A 24,926-nucleotide genomic window follows, 5' to 3' on the forward strand; every position below is an offset into this window, starting at 1 on the left:
CGACATATTGAAAAGTTTTTTTTATCATACTTGGAGGACATAATTTGCATGGTGTAAATACTTTGGGGAACCTCTGTCCTTCTCTATTGCATTTCTCCTGGCTTGTGTGGGGTGGAACAGCAGTTTGCCAAATGTGATGTGTGCAATGGAGCAGCATTTGGCCTAAAGCACACATAAGGGTTAGATGACAGTATTGGTGGTTTTATTTTGCATCGTTTTACCATTGGTGGTTTTGGCTCAAGTTCCTCTTGCATGACTTCCACTTGTCACCACCTTTATTCACAGCCCATCACACTCCTAATCAGAGCACCAAACTGGAGGGTGGTTGTCTTGTAAACCTTTATTTTTGACCCTTTATAGGGATCAGGTTCTCCTGTACCCAAGATTCTTTAATGCTGTTATCAGCTTTTCCATTTGATGATATTGTGCTTTCATCGCTTTGTGTTCAGCCTGCCTAAGAAACTTTAGATTTTTTGTATGATTGTGGTAAGAGTGAATTTAAATGCCATGTTTAGCTTTCATGTGTTAGAGACCTTGTTCATGGTTGTAGTGGGCCCATTTCAGGGTCTTGCAATGCCAACTGCTATCATTTTAAGCTGGATCTGGCAAACTATTGTCCAAATGTATGCTATTAAGGACCAAAAACAACAGTGTCTGGTTACAGAGCATTACATCACATGTAGTATGTCTAAATGATCTAAAGCAGAGCTGTGTCCCCCAACAAACATCAGATAATATAGATTCCTTTTTCTTGTACACTGTTCAATCCGGCTTTATGCAATAATTGGAGGGCACCTTGAAGCACCTACTCTTGCTTTTTTGTTGCCTATGTGGTTAAATATCTTTTTTGCATTTGTATGTATTTAACAAGTATTGGGTGTGTCGGGGGGAGGGGTGGAACACCAACAAGGACATTTCCTGGGTATTCTTTTAATATAATTGTACCCAGTGTCCCACTTTGGCATGTGCCAATAAACCCAATATGTCCATGGTGGAGCTCCAATCAATGCAGAAAAAAGGAATATAGAATGTGATGATATTATTAGGTCTCTATGTTTCCTGCAGAAGGTGCCAGTACATAATTTCCTGAAAACACACAACTTTCTATTATTGAAAGAACTGAAATCCAAATAGAGGGGATGGGGGGTGGGCTAAGGACAGAACACCTTAAAAAAGATATTAGCAAATTGTTGCTGTGTGTCCTCCATCCATGAAATAATGTGGTCAGTTTTTGACTTTCTGCAGCTTCTAATGCACATTTTGAGAAGCTTACAGTGTTCCATGAAATCAGTGTAAGCAATTTCAATATATGAATTAATCTGTATAAGTATATGGCTGAAATTTGAAATTAAACATACCGAGTAAAATTCAATGTGAATAACTCTGCCCATTAGTGTAATTTATCCTTTCCTGCTTTAAGAAAGCATTTGCAAAGTAGCAAAGTGAATCCTAGAAAATATTGTTAAAAATTACATTTTTTTTTGTTTTTTGTTTTTTTAAAAATGAAAGCAGAACAGCAAAACAATTTAACAACTAGTACTAGTCCCAGAATTCACCTATATAAGATTTTGTAGAATAGTCATCTTCTGCCATTTTTGGGATCTTCCCCGTTTAGATGAGAGTTGCTTGCAATGGTGAAATACCGCCATCTCCTGCTATCTGCAAGCAATAGGCCGGATAACGGAGACCAAGTCCTGGCAAACACTTGAAGCTGTTGCTGGGTAAAAGCTCTTCAAGATTCTTCAAGTTCTTAAGTACCTTTAAAAAATTTTAGCAGTTGGCAAGTCTTACTGCTTCTTTTACAGTGTTTGTTCCACTAGTTATATAAAGTCCCATTGTTATCGGGAACATGTGTACTAATATGCAAGTCAGTCTGGAGTTCTACAAAAATGGGCTCAGTACCAGTACAGCACCCTCTTGTCTGAACAAAAATGAACAATTACATTTGGTTTCAATAAACAACTGTTTATGATAATTAGACAAAAGTCCAGACAAAACTGTTTTTTTTAGTTTTAGGAAGAATACGTTAGAACCCCATCAAGTTTACAGCTATCTTTACTGAAGAGAATTCCCCTCACTTCCTGTTTCATTACCAGCAACTTTCCAGATAGGAAGTAAGAGAAGTTACACAAACTGACATTAATAATATTATTAATAATAATAATAATAATAATAATAAATCCCACAAGAGTTCTGTTCTGGCCTTCCAATATTTTACTATAACAAAAAAAATGTTATTTTTAACAGTGTTGTCTTACCCCACTTACAGTATATAACCATTGTTACATGTGATGTTAGGGAAATCTCTCCAATTCCTGAATAGCAGTAAAATATGGCAGGGATCCTAAAACTTCCTTGTTGTTTTCAAAACTAAAATACAAGTTTTGGTATTAGAGCTACACTTTACCAGTTCCATCCACAGTGATCAGGGACTATATTACAGGCACAGCTGTGACTGTTGGGGTTTTTTATTGATGGTGACTAAAGCCCCGTACAGAAGTCAAATGAATATTACTGGAAAGAATCTTTTGTGATTGTTTCCATGGAGAGATGAATGAGTGAGTTCTAAACACACTGAGCATTCCTGTTGAATAGAGAGGGGAAGATGAGCGAGTGAAACCCTGCCTTGCTCTCCTCCATTGGAGTGCACAGCAGTTGTTTCGAATCAATCCACCATGTCGGATATATGAACATATATATGATATCTCAGGGGACCTCTGTACATATGTCAGGTTCTCCTCAAAGATGAAACATGACCATTCGTCTTTACTAAAGCTGTGGTCCCCAACCAGTGGTCCATGAGAAAATTTTGGTGGTTCACATAAAAATTTGGATAATATTTACAATTTTTATGTTTTATTAATAATAAAACAAAAATATTATTTTAATTAATTCTTATATTCTAAATGACAATTTTCGTTTTTATATTTCACTAAACTCACAAACTGTACTAGAGACGGAAAAACAAGGCGCAGCCTGACATCAGTGTAGTGTTAAGTTGTACGAGGGAACCGTTGCTGAGCCGTACACTTCAGTATTGTTTCCGCCATTACAACAGTCACCTCGCTCTGCCAATACCGATTCTCATCCGATTGTTTTATTTGTTTATTTCTCAGATGCTCTTTTAGGTAAGTATGACTTTAACTGTGTATTTTATTTACCGTTACATCTAATGGCATTAAATAGTATGACTTTGATAACTATCATTTCTTGTTTGGTCTTAGATTTGGATGAAATAAATCCATAATGAGTGAGAAAAAGCAAACAAATATTTTGCATTTCTTTAGTAATCCCAAAGATAATACAACTAATGATAATAGTAACAATAGTAATACTTCACCTAACCTGAGCTGATCAATGAATCAGATCCTCCACAGTCCTTGTCAGGCACCATTAGGAGGATCATTATTTTACAAATGTGCCGCACGATTTAAAATTTTGAATTTAGTGGTCCGTGAGGCCTGAAAGGTTGGCGACTGCTGTGCTAGAGCATTATTCTCCCAAAGTCTTCATTCACATCAAGATGATATCAGATTCTGTGTTGAGAAGGCAGTGTGCCTATCATCCATGTTGTTCCATGACAAGGTGGGGTTAGCTGCTACTTACTGGGAGCTAAACATGGAATGGTTAGTTCTTGCAGGGAGAGATAAAATGAGTAAGAAATTCTGTACCTTGTAACAAACAAATGTTTTTTTTTTCTTAATAGTTTTTCAACATTTGTATTTATTTAAAATATTATGGTTTAGACACAGAGGCCCTAACTACAAGGCACATGAAATAGACGTATCTACTCACAGACAGATCATGATGGTTCAATAACCCAGAGACATAATATCAGTAGCTCAGTTTGTTTAAAGCAGAACAAAACTCACCTCCACTCGCTTCCCTTGCCAGCACAGACACCTATACCCAGTCCTTTTCCGGGTTTTGGGATCATTGGCCGGGCTAGAATGACATAACTTCCACACATGTACACTAGTGTTTATTTACTCCCAGCAAACAGGTTGTCCAAGATTGTACACTGAGCTTCACACGTGTACATTCCATAGAAGATTTCAAGCAGGCATGTGAGTTTAGGAAGAGACATGCCTTCTGCAATACAGAGCCTATGTGCTCATAATTGTTTGATTTTTAGGTTTAGTTCTGTAATGGTTAGTATCAAGGAGCTTATGCTTGCCAAGAACTACTTTCCAACTCTCCATATACAAGTCTATGTGAATGCAGCTTAAGCACAAAACATGCATGTAAGCTGCATGTCTAATTCACCTAAAATGAATGAATGAATGCAGTTTCCTAAAAGATATCAAAAGCAGGCTGCATATATTTGCATAGGTAGAACACATGAAAACATGTAATTCACCAAAGTGCAATTAAGCTTTAAAATAGTTTGGCAATTCTTTTTTTGGCAGCAGTTGGTCAATAGCACAAAAGAGCAACCATAACCTTTTTAACTAGTAATTTTTCAGTTTTTTTTAAGCACCGGTATTGTTTTATAAATAAACCCCTTGGTGTGTTCTAGGAAGGAAATCTGCAGTGTCTGCATCCCTTTATTAAACCAGCCTTGGGGCATAGGCAGCCAAAACAAAATCCTATTGCAAGGGATGCCTAAAATATTAATTGAATATCAATGTATACTTTATGGAGAAAGCAATGAGCCAATCACACAAGCAGGACAGGACATTTCAAGGGGCAATATGTATACTAATGATATATGAAATGCCTCCAGCTTACCATATTAAAAGGAAGTTTTGTTTGAATTTTTGGGTGGTTTTAGAGAATGACAGCAACCAGAGATTGGATTAAAGAATAATCTTTATTAACTACAAACTTGGAGTTTTACTATGTATAAAGGGGATGTGATTGAAGAGGATTTCTTTATCTTTTCTTGTGCCATGCTTGCCAACATACGGGCAGTTTTTTGTGACCAGTGTTGTCTTCCTTTAATACCCATATACCATTGGCCTAGTGTGAGCTTCTGATGTAATGAATGCAGGGGAAAGCAGTAATAATGTGACCTTCTGTAGCTTGTCTTGCATTCCTTGCTTCATAATCATGATGAAGAATTGGGTAGTAGTAGTATTGCAGAGGGAAAACACATCAGACATTTGTAACCTAATACAAACAGGTTGTACAGTACACAAAGGTTTCTGTTTTCTAGAATGATACTCAATGCCAACCCCCAGACTGGAAATGATTCTTTCAAATTGTGGAATTTTACCCAAAAATATACAGTGATGTCATTGTGTTCCTGCCATACAAAATGCATCCCAACTAATTAGTACTACAACTATATGACATGCTTATTTAATGAATGCAAATTTTTTGTAGGGTACTGGCAATCCTAGCTAAGAACATTAAAACTTGCGTCTGATCTGTGTTAATCTGCAGAGGAGGGAATTCTCCATGTTAGTGCTGGCAGTCCAGACAGTAAGACTACCGGGCTGGAAAATGTGCAGGGAGCCTCTCTCGGCAATCACACTGGAATGTTAGTGTTGGACTGCAGGGTTGGACTGGTGCAGCTGTATTATCCTAAACCGTTCCCTTCTATTCTGGAGGGACTGGGTGTGGTGGGACCTGCTACCCAAACCCACATTCACCTGATTATTTTCTGTCTGGGTGGATGCATGTATTTAACCCCTTAGACTCATAAAAAGTTGCTATGTGCTATTAGGATGCCCCCTCTACTGGTCAGGCAGATAACCTCATGTATGTATATGTTTTGCTTAATAAGCAAACCTTTAACACAAGGCTATAGATCTTTATTATAAGCCATGTGACTGTAATATTCAAAAATACCATCACAAAATATTCTGGTGTGTTAGCTGTGTAAGGGTAAGAAATTGTCTTTTTTATTCTAAATAAAATTATTTTACTCCTGCAGCACCATTGTCCTATGTCCAAGCCATGTCCTATGCAGTGCATATCTGCCCCTTTTGATAATTCAGGGACAATATACAGGTTTGATTTTATTGCAGAATGGACAAGTGATATCTGTATGTAAACTTACCTGCATGACTGCAATCTTTTTGAAAGTACACTGAGCAGTGCATACTCAGCTCAGTGTAGGTTGCCAGAATATGCCGGGTATCCTGGCATCCCCCAGTGCTGCCAATAAACGTCTGTGCACATATGCAGGTGTTATGTTGTTCCAACCTGTTCAATCAGGATAACCAAAGATCTAGAACCTGAAAGAAGAGTTGAGAATGGGAGCATCCATGACCAAACAAGAACAGGTGAGTGTAATAACAAAATTGTAATCGTGCAAGTTTATTTTATTGCATAAGGTACATTGCCTATCCCTTCTGCAATAAAGAACTGCCTGGTCACATTTTTTTATTTTTAAGCTTCAATTCTGCTTTCATGCAAATGACTGGCAGAAAAAAAGCTTTCTTTATGCCTTATCTGCCAACATTCTGTATGTCACCCAGTAGTTGTATAAATATGGTAAATGTTAAAAGGCCTGGAGCTGCCATTCTCCACTAGTGTTCCAGTGAACCTCAGGGTTCCTCTAGAGGTTGTTAGAGGTTCCTTGAATTATGGCTGATTGACCTCCTATTTAATGACCATAGTTCTGGGGCCAACACCACTTGATAGAGCCAGCTTCAGGCAATGGTTTTAGGGGTCTATAAAGGCGGTAATGTAGTCAGCACTATAAGGGGGCATTCTTTGCACTTGTTTTTTCACCACTGATCTCCAATAAATTGCCTATAGCTGAGGTTCCCCAAGTGTATCCTCTCCAGCTTTGGAGACATTTCATAAATCGGGCCTAATACATAATTTGTAACAAAGAACATCAGAATTGCAACATTGGCACAATGCAATGTTAATCACTGGGGTCTGTTTATAAAGTAGTGAATTAGATATTCACCAAACATTCTTCCAGGAATCTTTCAGGTTCATGTGTTTTCAGTGCAAGCTGATTCTAACAGAGAATGTTTGCTGAATGTCAGATTCACCTTACCTTATCAATAGACCCCATTGAGTCCAAGAATAAAGAGATGGTGTAGCAGCCTTGTGTGTGATGGTTTTTATTTATATACCTATTAGTAGTTAGTCGCATTTACCCTATTTTGTTTTGTAATGTTGAAGATATCTTAGCATTTTACTAAGTGGATCCTTCAGCTCAAGTGAGTGTAAGGAATATGTCCTCGTATTTATAGTAACATGGGCAACCCACCCATCATCATGGTGTCATAAAAAATGATTCAATGTGTTGATTATTCAAGAGCATGGTAAGAGGTGCAGATATAATTTATGAAATTCAAACAACATGATACCTTGCTATATTTTATTACAAATCGCGGTCAGGAAATACAAAAAGCGTTTTATCTTTTAAGGTAAATATAAAATAGTTCATAATAATATTTTTTATAGAGATCCTTTTTTTTAAGCTTGGTGTACATTCGTGTGGTGCGGCACTGCCTTTTGCACATTACCACAGGGTAATGCAAGTATCATGTATGGGCAGCACGGTGGCTCAGAGATAAGCACTCTGGCCTTTGCAGCGCTATTGACCTTAGACAGTGTTAAAGACATAATATAGTACAGATATTAGATTGTGAGCCCCTTTAAGGGGCAGCTAGTGACATGACTATGGACTTTGTAAAGTGCTGCGTAATATGTTGGCGCTATATAAATACTAGATAATAATAACACACTGGTGAACTGAAGTTCTAATTCTAAATAGTTCCCCAATGCACCTTGCCAACAGGCTTGCAGTGCAGGTGCAAATGTAAAGAACAAATTCTTCCTCTATAATTTTCTGTGCACTACCATGCAGTAGGCAGAACATTCAAATAAATCAATGTCCCCCTTTACATCATAATCCTACTTTATTATCAATACTCAGACCCCAGTCTGTGTAGACCCTTAGCAGATCATCAGTGAGTGTAGCTTCACCGACCACTTCCTGATGCAAACAAAGCCAACAGTGGAGGTCTTCCTCTCCCATTTTCTTCCATTGCATGGCTCTAGCAGAGGATATTACCTAATGGGGAGCCAAGAAGAGGTTGAAGATCTCCTCTGCTGGCTCTGTGTAGAAAAGTAAGTGCCCAGACAGTGGTCGTGAGAAGGGTCTCTATAAGCCCTCTGCAGTAAGGAGTCTTGATTGAGACCTCTACAACCACCTGTTCCTACACCACTGCAAATATAATCTAGATAACTCACAAATTGCAGCACATTTTGAAAGAAAGCTATAATTACTTCTGGTATAATTATCATTATATTCCATAAAATAGATGCTTTACTTATATGTAATGTTCTCATAACAGTTTTTCTGTACTGTACAATAAAGTTATTGTAATGGGAAACAGGTAACATTTCTTCCAGAACTGATCCTTGCTGACAGCACAGCTTGCAGCAAATCAGGACTCCAAATCCATTATACTAGCCATTTATTTTGTCTTAGTTCTAATCAGCCTTTTTTCTACCTTTTAAACATGGGGGAACCCTTGAAATACTTTTCAGGACTTCAGGGAACACCTGCTATAGTTATTATATCCACAACCCACAGTATATTAGTGTGGTGGTCAGTGAAAAGTGACTTAAATTTCTGGCCATTGAGAAGAATCTCACCTTTCATAGATAGCCAAAAAGATCATTGGTGTCACCTAAACTGACCTGAACCCCGAGGAACTGGAGGAACCCTGGTTGTGAGAAGCACTGGTTTTTGAACTCTGCCAATTTGAATGGGAATGTAAAAAAATGTGGTTCTTCTTAGGAAAATAAAAATTAAGAATTAAACTTAAAATTGGAATTTTTTTTACTTGAGGTAGTAAAGTTTCATTTTTGAACCCTTTGTTCTTTTTATAGATAATTGAATACATTTATTCATTGAAAATCCCTGGTAGCAGGCCCATATGGAATATTTACAGCATAGCTCTATGCCCTGATTATCAGCCAATGTATATGCCCTAGAAAAGGGTATTTTATTTGTAAATTTCTATGCCATGGCCATGCACTTAATTTACTTTCTTCTCCAGAAAGGAGCTCATGTGCTTATTTGGGAACCCATGAGGAATAGATTTAAACATTTTCAGGACATCTGCTGTCCAGGCTCCATTATGTGGTGTAATGGTTGGCCTCTGTCTTGGCAAGATTTGGGCAAGTTGTCTCCTCACTAAAAAAACGTTCAGCTTGTACTCGTTCATGCAATCCTTCTGCAGAAGACTGTGGTCAGCCCAAGTAGCCCATTTAATGTTGAGCAAGAAGATTTTCTTCCTGAGAGATTTAGCGTGTGTGAAACCTGATAGGATGTAAAGTTGTCACTGTGGTACAAGGTTAATCCTGTAAAATTCCTGCACAGACTGCAGAACATCTGCTTGGCATCTGCAGAAATATTATATCCACTCTTTTATTGAATCCTTCCCTTTGCCAGGGACATTTACACATTAAATGCAAAGCTCACATTAATTGTATGGGTAATATTACATGAAAATAAGTTGTGTTTCTTGCTCACAATTTCTAAAACCATCATTTTTCTTATATTTTTACAGAAAAAACTTTCTAAAACAATTTTAATATATTGCTGTGCATTACAATAGATTAACATTGCCATCCAGATATACTTAAGGTGTAAAAGTTCCTAAACTTTAAAATGCTACACAGCATGGCTCTGTCTGGAAAGGAACTGATTCTTCTCTGTTGCAGATATGAAACACCCTCAGGTATTCTTCAACAGACTGTGGTTGGCTAATGAAGGAGATGTAGAACATCTAAAATAGAATCCAACCTTTTACAAATGTTCATACAGTCATCGTATCTAATAGAACAATGATGCAGGTTGAATGTCCATACAGTAATCTGCAACTGTTGATAAAAAATGATTGCAGTTTTTGCCAACTAAACAGGCCCATAAAAAAATGTAAAAACTGATCTGGTGCATAGTGGTTATAAAGGTGCGAGTGCTAAAATGGTAAGAAGCTCTCACCAGGCAGGTCCTTATTGCAGAAAGGGAAAGGCCAAGTCCCTTCTGCAATAACTGTTTTTACCTGCCTGATTGCCACCCATCTATCTTGTTGACAGGGATATCCAGCAATTCCAGTTTCGACCCTGGCATGTGCAGAAAGAAGCAGCCCACAGTCTCCTGGGATATATGATGTAAGTGTCCCAGGAAGTTGCAGCTGCGGCAGTAGACGGAGAAGAGACCTCCCCCAAACATTATTTAAAAAATATGACAGCCACCTTTTCTATAATGGTAAAAACGTGGTGATAGGTCCACTTTAAGCATTCACATGCACATTCTTTATTTGGAATTTCATCAAGGACATGCTAAACTTGTAAAATGTTTTGTTGTAAGCTGTTCACTCCATAAAACTTTATATGGCAGAACAAAGCTCAGGAGTGGCCCAGGTCTTCAATGCAATAACAAACACTGGTGAACCTACTAAATACAACCTGGTTTCTGGTAAAAGGTAATCTGTAAAGTCATGCCAGCCTTTCAACTGTTCTGTGCCAGGCTCTGTGCTTGTCTTCCAGATCTTCAAATGACAGCAATGTTTTGTATCTGACACTGCAGTCAGTTTGTGACATCTGGAATGACTCACTGCATAGAGATCCAGCGACACGTTATGGAAAGAAGGGTTTGAAACAAAGTTCTGCCAGAGCTGTTGTGTGCACAGTGGGGTCTTTTCACTTAGACTTGTGTTGGAGTCATACACGTTGCAAACTGTCTGGTTTGCATGTATTGGCAACGCATGCAAACCCAGTAAACTAATATTGCAGAGGTGCTGCACAAGCAAAAACATAATATTTTTCAATTATGCCATTGACTTTTGGACAGTGGGGTGGAGAGCATTACAATATTACAGATGTGGTGTGTCCCTACCTAAATACCTGATGGAAATTTTTTTAAGGTGGTAATGACCTTCCAGAGAAATAAATCTGGATGTGATTACATCTCCAGAGATTTACTGTATTCAGTGCATTATGTATTGTGGCGTTTGTCAGTGTTTGTCAGATGTTTGTGTATGTGAATGTAACGTGTTTTATATACATGACCATCTTTCCCAGTGTTTCACCACCATGATTCCCTGGAATCCAGAGGTTGGTAGAGATCTATCTTATAGGCATTATGGGGGATCTAATGAGTTGTAGATTTGAAAGTAGCAGAAAGATCTTCTTGGTAGGGTAATGTGGCAATGCTGCTATGTAACTGGCTGAACAAAAGTTTTTTGGAAGGTATAAGATAAATGACATATGTGTACTTTACCAATGTGTCTCTGTTATCCTATTGTTCCAGGTTTTAATACTTCATTATTACAAATTTAATAATATTTATTCAGACCCTTATAATTATTATACCTGCCCAATGTATTTGATCTAATATAAAACTTTGTTCTACAGATGGATGACGGGGTCGTGGGGCCATTGCTCAGCCACCTGTGAAAAAGGATTCCAGCAGAGAGAAGTTACCTGTGTATACCAACTTCAAAATGGCACTTATGTCAATACGCGGGACTTTTATTGCACCGGTCCCAAACCGGCAACTAGACAAAGCTGTGAAGGTCAAGACTGTTTATCTATATGGGAAGCTTCAGAATGGTCAGCGGTAAGTTTGGATGGAAATAGCTGGGGAGATCTGATAGCAGTTGGATGATCACTTTTTTAGGGTACAGTAAATGTTGAATACTTTAGAGAAGGGAGCACAGATACCTCTACCTCCTCCCTTGCCTTATGTAAAGGAAAGCAATATATTGGGACTGGGTTATTTACCAAAATACCAGGCCCCACATACTGTATATTTCAGACTCATAGGAATTAATTGTAAGTCATTTTTGCATTGGCTATATGTTGCTTCTTTTCTATACATACATATTCAAAAATCAAAGCAATAAAATAATTATAATATATATTATATAGGCCGTAAGGCTTGCAAGAATAATTCACTTAGCCTAATAAATGAGATGATGCTCTGATGACTTTAACAATCCAATTATGTACAAGAAAAAATATTTATATTTTTTATTTCCTTGCATGTGATTTGGTGCCCTTTTCAAAGTGAACCATTGCCATATTCAATAAGCTAAATACATAGTATGTGTTATTTTACAAATATAACTTTTAATACTGTGTAATAATATTGAATATCACAAAAAAGAGTCTCATGGGAAACACCAAGCTTTCCCCAAATAGAACAGCAGGAGCTGATCCTTTGCTCAATCTGCTTAAGGGAGCCCCAAACCTGCCCATCTCTCCCCAGTCTTTTATGCATGTGGATATCAACATACAGATTTGCTTTTTATTTATTTTACTGGTGTGTAATATCAATCTTTTGCATAATCAAAGCTTTGATAAAAGTGTTTTAGAAAAGATATCTCTTTCACTATATATAGAAAGGAAAAAAAAAGCATTTTCGTCTGTGCATGACGAGTACGACCGTTCTTCTCAGGGGACTATTATCTGACACGTGTACAGGTCTTGCTTCTGCTTTTATTCTATCAAGACTTTCAATCCTCCTTTCTTTTGTGTAGCCACAAATCTGTTATGCAGAAGGAACCAGTTCATTGGTGATAATGTTGAATAGCTAAGAAATTGTTGTAGAGTTTGGGGGCAAATCAGAGAAGTAACGCATGAAAGTCCTGATGTGCGATATAAAATAATGAAATACAAGTAGACACCCATCATTATAGCCATAATATAATATGGGTATCTCTATATAGTGATACATTTAACACTATTAGAATCTCTGTGGACAAGAATGTTAAAAAAGCCCAAACCCGAGGGGAAGCCTGGAAGTTTTGATTGTGTTACCTTTAATTTTTTCAATGCTTGTCATGAACCAGTTTCGCAGACATAACCTGTACAAATGTGTCTGCTCTGTTTGTAGTGTTCTTCAGACTGCGGGCGAGGCACCAAGAAAAGGCGGATATCATGTACCAATACAAGGGGCAAATGTGACCCAGCCACCAGGCCAAGAGAAGAGGAGGACTGTGAGAATTACACCGGCTGCTATGAGTGGAAGACAGGGGACTGGTCTAAAGTAAGTACAAGCAGTAATACAATTATTGTACAAATAAAAACTCAAACAGAATTAAAAGGTGTGCTCTGGCAGACATCATATGGGTATATGCTATAAATGCATTTGATGGCAGCTCAAATCTAAAATGTAATGTTTGAAGAAAGACAGAGCATCACTTGCTTAAGAAAGTTCACTAGTTCTCTTCATTTGCCAGATAAAATGTTACAAAGGCAGCATCCAACACATTTCAGGAGCTCATCAGTCCTCCTTCATCAGGACTTACATGGACTGGAAAATCAGTACATCACATCCCTTTAATAGTGATACAGGGCCACATTAGGTACCACTTCCTATATGTATACATATAATCAGAGATGAGTTTGAACTAGCAAATTTGTTCCATCAGATGTCTTATAATTATCCCACTCTCCTGAGGAAGACATTGGTTAAAACCTATTGTGAAGTGAGAAAAATTATGTGAAATATAAACAAATACCATTGCAGTATTTTTTTTATAATAAAAAACAATTGTTGTTTTTATTTGTTAAATAATTGTCAATCTTAAAAAAAATCTCTTCAATTTCGTTTGCTAGTTCAAACTTTTTTGTAATTATATGGACATTAAGATGTGTTGCACCATTGGAATTCATGTGCAGTCCATCTTCTAGCATCTAACAGCAAGGTTTGTATTGCTGTCTGTGTCCCCATAAAAGTTTCTCTTTTTTTCATGGTGACTATTGTAACAAAGTGCCTGCTTTATTAAAGACTAGAGAGGATACAGCAGTGAAGCTGGGTGATCCAGCAAACCTGGAATGGGTCTGGTCCAGGATTGAAAACATTTGCTAACAAATAGCAAATGACTTTTAAGAAACACCCAGCTTCACTGATGAAAGTATATCCTCTCCAGCCTTGGAAAGCTTTAATAAATCAGGCCCAAAGAATGAAAAAGGAAAAATCTGTGTGTTTCAGCCAAAAGACTTGTTAATTTACTTTACTCTTGAGAGATTTTCTTAATTACTGTTGTGCCTATTAGACAGGCAACCAATTGAAATTGGTAACCAGGGGTTTTGAGCATTTCCTAAATTTTCCAAAGAGGGGAAAAAACACATTGGCTTTAAGACTTATACCCATAACTGAAGTGCCACTAGCCCAATGCTCCTAACATACTTTTAAATGAATAGGTGTATTTGTAACACAGCCTTTGTGTTTTTGCATAGTTACACAATGAAACATATGTTGCTGCCAATTCTGTTTCAATAACAGGGTAAATATTCACATTACCAAAGTACAGAGATTAGTCAGCACTGCACTGCAATTAGCATTATGTGTTGCATAGGTCCAGGAAGGCCTTTCTGGTAAGAAAATACTTATATTCCATGACATCTCACAAACCGGAGGAGGAAGGCTTTCTTTGGCCCAACACCACCTGGCCTAAAAATTTCATTGCTTTTCAAAGAATTTCCAAGGCCCAGCAATGTCATGCCAAAGAAAGCCTTCAGCTGTTTAAACTCCCTTTTTGCCTTTGCACTTTTCTATTGGGCTCATTGAATAATGTAAAAACATCTATGCAGGAGGGATCTACCTATGAAGGAATTATTGGCAGTACTTTCTAAGGTGTTCCGCATCACAGTAAAAATTTTCCATGAAAGCTACGAACATCTTTTTCTTATGTAAAAAAAATATGCAATTTTCGCAGGCATTATGAAACTTTACTAAACACGAACATAATATGACTCAGAAACAAATTTCACAAAGAGTTTTTTTTTGGAAAATATTTTTTTTGAGTTGTTATAAACCAAGACATATTAAAGTTATTTGAAGATTTTTACTGTTATGACTTTTCCAACTCTGGATTTAGAGGACAGAAAACCAGACATAATTGATTGAAAAGTAATCTCTACATATTACATTTTTTTATGTAATAAGCATTTTGCTTTGTTTTGTTCTTTGTTTTCTCTGTAAAGTCAATTTTTAAACAATGAAAAATGTGAAGGCATTCTAACGTGCCATGGTGCATCCCTGTGTTTACAGCCACACTCCACTATTCACTTATATAATGCAATCTGTGTGTGTAAATAGAGATACAACTTGTTATGTGAATTGATTTATTTGGATACAGGACAGCTTTTTGTCTTTTAGGATGCCTGTGGGGGCAGTGTTATGATCTGGGGTGCTTGTGGGGGACAGGGTTATGATCTGGGGTGCTTGTGGGGGACAGGGTTATGATCTGGGGTGTCTGTGAGGGCAGTGTAATGATCTGGGGTACCTGTGAGGGCAGTGTTATGATCTGTGGCGCCTGTGGGGGCAGGGTTATGATCTGGGGTACCTGTGGGGGGAAGTGTTATGATCTGGGGTATCTGTGGGACCAGTGTTATGATCTAGGGTTGCTTTGGTTGGTCAGGTCCTGAATGACCAAGTTTTCGATCATTTTTTCTTACCTGATGGCACAGGCATATTCCAAGATGACAATGCCAGGATCCATCAAGGCCCAAAGTTTTGGGGTAAAAAACAAGTAAATTCTTTATTTAATTTTTTTTAGCAAAAAAAAATATTTTGGTATTCATAGAAAGTGCTCGTTAGATAGGATGCTTAAAGAGCCAGTATAGTGATATACACACAGATTGAAGTGGAATCCAGTGTATATATATGAAAGGGAGTCCACTTCCTAATATTTACAGTCCTTGGGATACAAAGAACATCCATCTGAGCCTTAGGGATGCTTGATGGCCTGACAACTACCTGACCTCATACATTGCACATTACAAAGATGGGAGACTGTGGGCAAGGTCAGGGACTTGTCAGGTTAGCTAATGTAAGACTTAAGGAGACACAATGGTAGGCAGCTTCAGTAGTTAAACCTAGGTGCTGCTTTTGGGAATTTAAAATAAAGTTTACACTACTTTTCAAACACAGAAGCAAAATGTTAAAATTATTCCCACAAGAGTGGGACAATATCATTATCATTCATCTAATTTTCTGCCCACAGTGTTCATCCACTTGTGGTAAAGGCCTGCAATCCCGTGTAGTACAGTGTATGCATAAAGTGACTGGCCGCCATGGGATTGAATGCTCCTTTCTGACAAAGCCAGTGGCCTACAGACAATGTCATCAAGAACCTTGCAATGAAAAAGTAAATGCCAACACCATCACATCTCCGAGACTTGGTTAGTAACTTTTAAAATTTTTTTTTACATGATATGTCACAAAGCATTTTATGATTATAGTGTAATTTCACTTTGTAACTCCACAAAAAAAAAATCCATCTGGGTGTTCTATGTACATTGCAAGTATCGCATCTCTTTAGAAACAGTGGTCCCCAACCTTTTGCACATCGAGGACCACTAAATGCATGGAATCTGGACTGCGCATGTGCGGGCAGCCAAGTGTCATTCAAAGGGAAAGAAACTTCCCCCAGAGTGACGTCATGATGCTAGAACCTGCCCACTCCAGAGACACAACCTGCCCTGAGCCTGCAATGTCTTCAGGAGACGTGGTCCGCAGCTCCCCAAGCGCCGGTGCACCCCCCTAAGTGCACTCTGTCCCCTGAGCACGCTGGTGGGTGCACCGGCCAGAGCTGAAGCCCACCTGTCAGTGGGTCGCGGACCAGGGGTTGGGGACCTCTGTTTTAGAAGTAATACCAAATCATATGGAGTTTTTAGCCAACGATGAAATTCCTGTTGAAAGTGATGCCAGAAATTTGGCTTGTATCCTAATGCTAAGTTCTGGAAAATTTAATGAGCCAATCAGGAAATTACGTTTTCTACAGGTTGCCATATTAGGTTGACTTTTTTGAGCACTCACATTAAAGCAGAACTAAACTTTTGGGAACTCACCTCATCCCGATCCTCAGTCATCTTGATTGGACAGGCTGACTGATTTTTACGTTTCTTTTATGGGCCTGTTTAGTTGGCAAAAACTGCAATCATTTTTATCAACAACAGTTCCAGATTACTGTATGAACATTCAATCAACATCATCATTCTACTGAATATGATGACTGTGGTACCATTTGAGAAAAGTTGGAATCAAAATCCGAGGACACTTTATGGAAAAAACAATATTAGAGCTTCAACGTAGAGCAGATATGACATGGCCATTGAGCAATGGAAATGACACAAATGGCAAACATACCACATGTTGGATGTAGACACAATGGGCCTGATTTAGTAAAGCTCCCCAAGGCTGGAGAGGATACACTTTTTTATACACAGCAACTTCTGGCACTCATTTTTTGGAGCCAGATATTGCCAACAAAATTCAAGTAGTAGAGCGGTAGTATTGTTGAAGGATTTGATGTACTACACATGCTTTGTGCTTTGTTTACTTTTGTTTGGACATCAGTAACACATTGAGTGTCTTCATGTCACATCTGGGTGCCTCAAAGCCCTGTTACAGGTAGTCCCCGAGTTAAGGATGTCTGACATACAGACAACTCCTAGATACGAATGGGCTTCCCTGCTTGCTCTTGTGCAGGACAGAGGCTTGATGGGGGGAGGGGGCGGTTCGCATCACTTGCAGAAGAAGTCTTTTGCTGTTCTGCAAGCTCTTCTAACTCTTTAATGACCAAGACAAACCCTGCAGTTGTTTCTTTTTGCATATTAAAGCACAGCTTGCTCCAGAAGTTAATGAATGCCTAGGCTCCATAAAGTTTTAGTTTTTGTTTTGCTTTTTTTTTTTTGCTTTGTTTGAGGTGAACTCACAGTGAGGATTGTATACAGTAACTGACACCATACTGCCTAATTATATGTTGAGATAAACATCTGTCCTAATTGCATTTATTAAAATAATGTACATGTTCCAATTTACATACAAATTCAACTTAAGAACAAACCTTCAGTCCATGTCTTGTACGTAACCCGGGGACTACCTGTATATGAAATGGAGGTGAGACAACACATGGCCATGTAGGATAGTGTAGTGTGGGAAGCAGCAAAGAAGCAAATGTCAAGTATAGACCCTGTATTGGCTGAGCTACAGTATGTTATCATCAGTCATTAAAAATCTACCCAGTGGCAGTGCTCACAAACCTGGAATGTTACAGATTTGTGCAAGTTTTGTGTGAGGGCCAGCTTTGGCCTTCAAAAAACTCTGACTCACATTTTGGAAGTTTATTCCTGTAGCATCCCTGTGTTAGAACCAACAGTGCAAACATTGGAGCATTCATTCAATATTGATAAGTGTATGCTTTATTTTTATGCATGGAGTGGTTTATTTATTCTGTAAGACTCCACCCAAATTCTACCATTTTGATTTAGTTGCAAAAATATTTACTCTCATTTTCAAATGTCTTTCTTTGATAAAATGTTTGAGGAGGAATGACACTTTTAGGCAACAGCAATGTTTTAAAAAAAGGAAAAAAAGATATCTTTGATATACAACCTCAACCAAGCTTTTCTTTTTACAGCTGCACTAACATACAAGTGTACTGGTGACCAGTGGACGGTGTACTGTCGAGTTATCCGTGAAAAAAACCTCTGCCAAGATATGCGGTGGTACCAGCGATGCTGCCAGACCTGCAGGGACTTCTATGCCAGCAAGCTGCAGCCACAGAGCTAGTAGCCTCCTAGCACTGACTGGGGCATTGCGATAGGAGCAGTGCTGCCACCATCACACAAGACTTGAACACACTGGTGCTCTTCATGTCAGGAGAACCAACATGGCTTGCACCAGAAACAAAGAACAAGAATTAAATATTCTCTATAACGCTGTGCTTGTTCTCCTGCTTCCTTATGGCTGTTTGTCACACATGGAATGACTTCATATGGATTAAACATACATTCTCAGGCAAAACAAGGGGACTGGAGGAAATGGTAACCTGTGATAGTATGTGCTAAAGGTGAGATACAGGCACAAAATGACTTTATTCAGATGGGTGCTCCTGGCAAAGTGAGATCACTTGCTGTGCTTTCCAGTTACCATGTCATCACGCAGTACGGTACTGCCAGACATGAACAACTGCCCAATAACAACATTCAAGGTGCTTTGTAAGTGTTGCACATTTGCACATTTGTGCACGACGGCCTGTCCTTCTTTACAGGCAACAACTTTATTTTATATATATATTTCTTTTGTACCACAATAGGCTATTCAAAAAAAAAATCTTACACCATTTGTACTGTCTAAAACAATCAGCATCTCAGATATAAGACGTAATTGTAACTGTCATATATTATTGTATTGTTATCAATCTGTTCTGGAAAATGAACATTCCAGCTACAATGTGAACGTGAGGCTTATGGTGAGTCTCCACCTTAATTCTCATTTGTCTTCCAACTTGATGTTTTCATTGCCATTTTAAATGCACCAAGAGGGAAGGATTGTCTGTTTTATAATCCATCACTTATGTACCACTCAGCATCTCATTCCATTGAAGGAAAAAGATATGTGCTTACTTGTTTGATATGGTACATCACCATTAGTGCCGGATTTAGCAACAGTGACGCTTTCCGCAAAGTCTCCATTTTTTTCTGCCCTCTGTAGAACTCCTATAGGGTTAGGACACTAAATAATTTACTGAGAATGCGGCATATGAGGCATTGGAGGGACAAATGGGGTATTAGCTGTATTTTGGTAGTCTGGATTGTTTGTACAATAACGTATTCAAACAACATAATAGCTGTCAGCTTTACATTGTTGACAGGCCCTTTTTTATGTTTGGTTAAAGTGTGATATACCCTGCATTGGTTCTAATCTGTTACTGTGATGAAACAGCAGTAGAACATGGAATGAAAACAGATCTATGCCTAAAGTGCATATATTGAGATAAGACTTTGCACATCTAAAAGAATTGTAATCGTTTCAAAACCTATTTTGTAACATTTGCTGTAAACCACAGTAACAATGTTTGCTTTAAAGCTGAACTCCAAGCAGATATAAAAGCAAGGTAAGGGCAGCACTGGTAGCTAATAAAGCTGTGCTGCATTGCACAGGAGGAGAAATGATGAATTAGCAGTGCATTGCTAATCATTCATTATCCAATCAGCAAGCTGCATGTTGCCAAAAGTTGATTTACAGTAATAAAATGTGAATTTAGCTGTATCCTTGGAGTTTAGCTTTAACACAAACGGTGGCTTACGCATTATAATCAGCTATATGTGTAGTTAACATGAAAATGTTCATGTGTTTGCTGGGTATTGAAGGGTTATCTGCCACGAGGGACAAATGTCCCCAGATGCACTGTATACATACCCGAAATATGACCTTCATTCATTTTGCTTTTACATATTTTCCAAGCTCAATTGTTACCAGACCTGTCCAGCTTTTCCGAAATTTGCCCAGTAAAGCAGGAATGCAAGGGTTATTTTTATTTTATACATTGTAACAGGAACTATTGTCAGAATGTGACAGTTTTATGTGTAGACACATCAATAAGCATTTTATCAAAAAAGTACCTTGTTTGTAATGAACCCTTCACAGGACGGGTAAATGATGTTCTCAAATAGTCTTCTTCACCTTTTCTTTTTGACAAGTGGAAATTCTTCCACCGCTTCATTCATGCAAACCTTCTGTAGTTCCATGAGCCATTTCTTCAGGTCCTACAAAATATTTTGGATACTTCAAGTATCAGTTTCTCTGTTTTGTTTTTTTTTTACTTGTATAATAATTCTTCATGTAGCTGTTTCTGGTCTGGTCTAATCTGCTCAAAATGGCGTAAATGGTTAAAGTTACATTTTTTGGTGCGCACATATCCCATACACAGGAGGGTAAGCAATTCGGTGGGTAATGTGTATGCCAACAACGGTGTCTCAACCTTAAGGCAACCTAAGTTGTCTTGGGTCCCCTAATTTCTAACACCTCCTAATTTTCTTTGCAACGCCTTCTGCTGTACTGTGTGTATATAGCAGTTTCTCAGCAGTGACAGCTCAGCCCAGCTCGTCTTTTTTCCCCATGCCATTGGGCTCCATTTATGGATGTTTCATAAATGGCACCCAAGTCTGTCTGACGAAATGGCACCCTGTGCACATTAACCAAGGGTGGAGCATGTATCCCAACATCCAAGAGTTTTTGACACTTGCACGCATGCTCCGCGCTTGGTTAATGGTTGAACGCCTGCAGTTGCCCTTGGGTTCTGTTTATGAAACTTTTTTTTTTCTTTCCTCGTTTTTTGGTATTTAGGCCCTGCTTTTTCATTTTGCCTTAGACCCCACATTTTATTGAGACACCCCTGTATGCCAATCCAATGCAAATTGTTAAAAGATTATTGACATTGCTAAGGAGGTTTTCACTGGTTCCTAGTGAATTAATATGATGATTTGAAAATAGCTACTAGATCAGCCTTTCTCAACTATTTTTTATACAGGGAACACTTGAAATAAAGTTCAGCTCTCAGGCAAAGCAACACCTACTTTAATTACTCTATCCACAGCTCAGAGTACATTAGTATAATGGTCAGTGTGAAGAATGCCTCTTACATTGGTGGTCATTGGGAACAATGTCACCCTTACAGATACCAAAAAGATCATTGGGGTCACTTAAACTGACCTGATAGGTGCTAATTGAAGAACCCTGGTTGAGAAACACTGGACTAGATGCTCATTTACCTGACAGATTAGCAAATTGACTTACACAAGCACTAATGATAGTGCCCTGTAGCCTGGCTTTTCAATAGTTATCTGTCATGAAATCCCAACAAGCCATATGGACTTTGCTCCAACAGTGATTTTTTGCAGTGTCTGCTGTGGTCACAGTTACCCCAATACATCCCAATTACCAATATCAATGGGTAAAAAATGGCTCCCCTCTATGTATATGTGATTAAATAGGTGCACAGAATGTGTAAGGTGCTCGGTTTTATTTTAGGATCCACACTGTATATAGAGATTTTATCTCACATGGACTGTTCCTATTATTTTTTTTTTGTTTTCTAACTTTCTTATGTGATATTTGGAAATGCCACCATAATGTATTTGCATCAGATCTAAGGAAGATTAAGAATACATATAGATACCACTATGACACCTAACACACAATGTAGATGTTATATATTTCTAGATTTTGTTTATAAGCATAGCTATTATGAATGAGAATCCATTGTTATCACCTGTAGTTCTTGCAATCCACTTGATACTGTACAAAGCACTTTGAGATAGATACAGTAAAACCCTGTACAGATGCTCAATAATTGTCACTGGAAATGATCATTAGTGATCATTTCTAGCAACAGTAGAAAGAACGAGCGATTCAGCATGGTGGGTAACTAAATGATGTCGGGAGATAGCTGGACAAACACTAATCTTTCCCTGATTATCTTAGATGGTGAAGCTCTATCATGCATGTGTAGGAGATTTAGGTCTATCTAGGTCGTAGTGCTTAAATTAATAATTAATAAAGCTAGTGCTTACATGAACATGTATGTCCAAAGATGATATAAACAATGCCAAGCTATAACTCATAGCAAACAGTCAGGAAGTTTTCAGCATCTTCTGTGTTCTATAATTCATAAATTGCATACATATTGAATTCATTGCACTTCATTGATCCAAGGCACACGATGGGATCTAAAAAGGGTTAGATTGTTACATTTTAATGGATTCTTTAAAGTAATTATAATTTACAATCATTTTTTCTTTTGGGTAAACTGCTTTAGGCACTACCCTCCTACTTGTGTCATCATTAATCAGGCATGATTAATTACTTTGAATAGGAAGGAATTTGAACTTTTATAGCTTCGTCAACCATTTTATTCGCTTTTTGACTCCCTTAGGATATCTCACGTTAATGTAAAGTTTTAACAAATTTCTAAAAATAATAATAGGGCAGGATCCTGCTGAAGAAGTGGCAGCAAATTTACCATACTTTACAGATAGGTTACCTTGTCCTTTTATCCAAAGAATGCAAAATATGAATGTCTACAATTCATTTTTTATTAGATTGGTATTTTCTGCCATCTAGTGGTCAGACAGAGGTATTTCAGAAGTAGGGGTTACTACTAAATATAACACATATGAGCCACTAGTTATTCCGTATCACTCTACTCTATTCAACCCTGGAAAAAAATATTCAATTACGTTAAACAACCACTTATTATGTTATCATGATACCACTAAATTGCATTTTACCTAACTCAGAAAGTGTATGCAAAAGTCAAACTCATTGGTTTTTTTGGCTGTAGTTTTTATAGTAAACTGGCATATTTTTCACCCGTTAATTTATTCTTCTTTCAAAGACTGCAAAAGGTACAATTCATAGCAGTTTGCAACTTAGGCAAAGTTCAAATGGGTGTTTTTTTTAAAACAAAATGTATGCTGCTCACTGCTGTCAACCAAATCCCAAATCACCCAAAGCCCCAGTTTGGAGTGGTTAAAATCCATTTATTTTTACATTCATTTACCTGCAGTATGGTTGTGGTGTGGCTTTTCAGATGTTCCATGCAGCATCTTAGGACAGTCTGTTGCTAAGCCACCTCCATAGATTTCTCAGCAGTTTGGAGTACAATAGCAGAAGAGCTCATATCTCATGATGCACTTTTACCTGTGCAAGACAAGAACAAGAAAAAGCACACACAGCACACACCTGCCAAAACCACTAGTGAGTGCTCCCAGATACCTAGCGGTTGGAAGTGAACTCCTAAGAGAGGCTGGCAAAGACCCATCTAATCTTGGGCCTAGTGACACAGCTACCAATGGAAAATCATACTGTACTGTACTCCCCACATTACTAGGCTGACATACTAAAATATCTCAATTACAGAAGTACAGAATTTCTACCAGGCAATGTGACTTTCACTTAGTTTAGTAAGTCTGATGAAGGTAATCGTATTATTGGCACACAAAAAAGGATCTTGGCAAGCCCATAATTGTAAAGTATGAAATACATAACTTCACCTTTGTCACTTGAGTGAGCAATAACATCATTCTCTATTCAACTTCTAGGATGTCTGACAGTGGTCCACAAGTAAAAGAGTTTCTCCAAATAGAACAGAACTACCTGAGATGTGCTAAAATGTACTAGATTTTGAGTTACTGCTAAAAATGTTGGCATTGTCACAAGGAACGCCAAAGGGTTTGTAGAATGACCGGTAGCAGTAAGATGACAAACCCAGGGCAATCATTTTTTGGGTAGGTGAAGCAATAATCTTATGTCTGTAGGAAAAAAGGATGGCTGCCATGGTAAGTTCATCAGGAAGGGGCAGAACATGCACCCTATGTTGCTAATATAGTTCAGAGCCTAAGGAAAAGGGGAAGGTGGTGTTACACTTTAGCATTTGGGTGCTACAGGACCCTGTCCTGACACTGCCTATACTAGGCCGTACATCTTGTGAGCTGGAAGCTATTTAGATATACCCTGAAGAAGTCAGGTCATGCCCAGCTTCTCCCTTGAAATCTGTCACCAGCATTAGAGGATTGCTCTGTAAAAGTATTTCTGTAACAAGGTGATTTAAAGTAAACTATTGCAGCAAATAGGTAATGGTATCCTATGGTGCCACCTTAACCATTGGTACCTTCATCTCTGATATATACAAATTCTGTAGCCCTGGGAGAATACCTTTTTCTGTGATCAGAATGAGGAAGGCCTGGAATGGATTTCTTAAAAATCATTTGGTATTAGCTGGAAAATGTTTTTAATGCCAAACCCAGAGCCATTTCCGATTGACCTGATCACCGGGGATCTCCTATGATAGTCTATATTCTCCACTCCAAGGCTGGAGAGGATACGCTTTCACCAGTGTGACTGGGTAATGCAGCAAATCCTGGATTTGTTCCAGGATTCAAAATATTTGAATTACTTCAAAGTAATCCATTCCAGGTTTGCTGGGTCACCCAGCCTTACTGATGAAAATGTATTCTCTCCACCCTTGGAGAGCTTTAATAAATCAGGCTCAATGGATATCAAGAATACCTCCCTTTTTTAATTTAAATGTAACCCTTTTCCTATAAACATATTGCAGCGACAATCTGATGCAAATAACACTAAAAAACTGACCAAACAAGACACTCTCTTACTTGGTTTGTATGTTTTTTGTAGCATG

The 24,926-nt window shown here is 38.1% G+C and overlaps 1 protein-coding gene and 1 long non-coding RNA gene across 3 annotated transcripts in view; one reads left to right on the forward strand and one right to left on the reverse strand.

Annotated features, from left to right (window-relative positions):
- ADAMTS17 (ADAM metallopeptidase with thrombospondin type 1 motif 17) overlaps positions 1-20,355 on the forward strand; it is a 156,790-nt gene extending 136,435 nt beyond the window's left edge. For both annotated transcript variants that reach the window (XM_072402659.1, XM_072402660.1), the window contains 4 exons: positions 11,344-11,548; positions 12,827-12,979; positions 15,945-16,122; positions 18,363-20,355. In XM_072402659.1, coding sequence (XP_072258760.1) covers positions 11,344-11,548; positions 12,827-12,979; positions 15,945-16,122; positions 18,363-18,514 — 688 coding nt within the window. In that variant the 3' untranslated portion in view covers positions 18,515-20,355. The remainder of the gene's footprint in view (positions 1-11,343; positions 11,549-12,826; positions 12,980-15,944; positions 16,123-18,362) is intronic.
- Positions 5,947-23,427, reverse strand: LOC140324617 (uncharacterized). The gene is made up of 4 exons (XR_011919555.1): positions 23,289-23,427; positions 22,300-22,455; positions 20,350-20,493; positions 5,947-6,185 (listed from the first exon to the last, which is right to left on the reverse strand). It is a non-coding gene; the product is annotated as an uncharacterized lncRNA (long non-coding RNA).
- Between the last annotated feature and the right edge of the window lie 1,499 nt (positions 23,428-24,926).

Source organism: Pyxicephalus adspersus, chromosome 2 (genome assembly GCF_032062135.1).
Source record: "Pyxicephalus adspersus chromosome 2, UCB_Pads_2.0, whole genome shotgun sequence".
Lineage (NCBI taxonomy): Eukaryota > Metazoa > Chordata > Amphibia > Anura > Pyxicephalidae > Pyxicephalus > Pyxicephalus adspersus.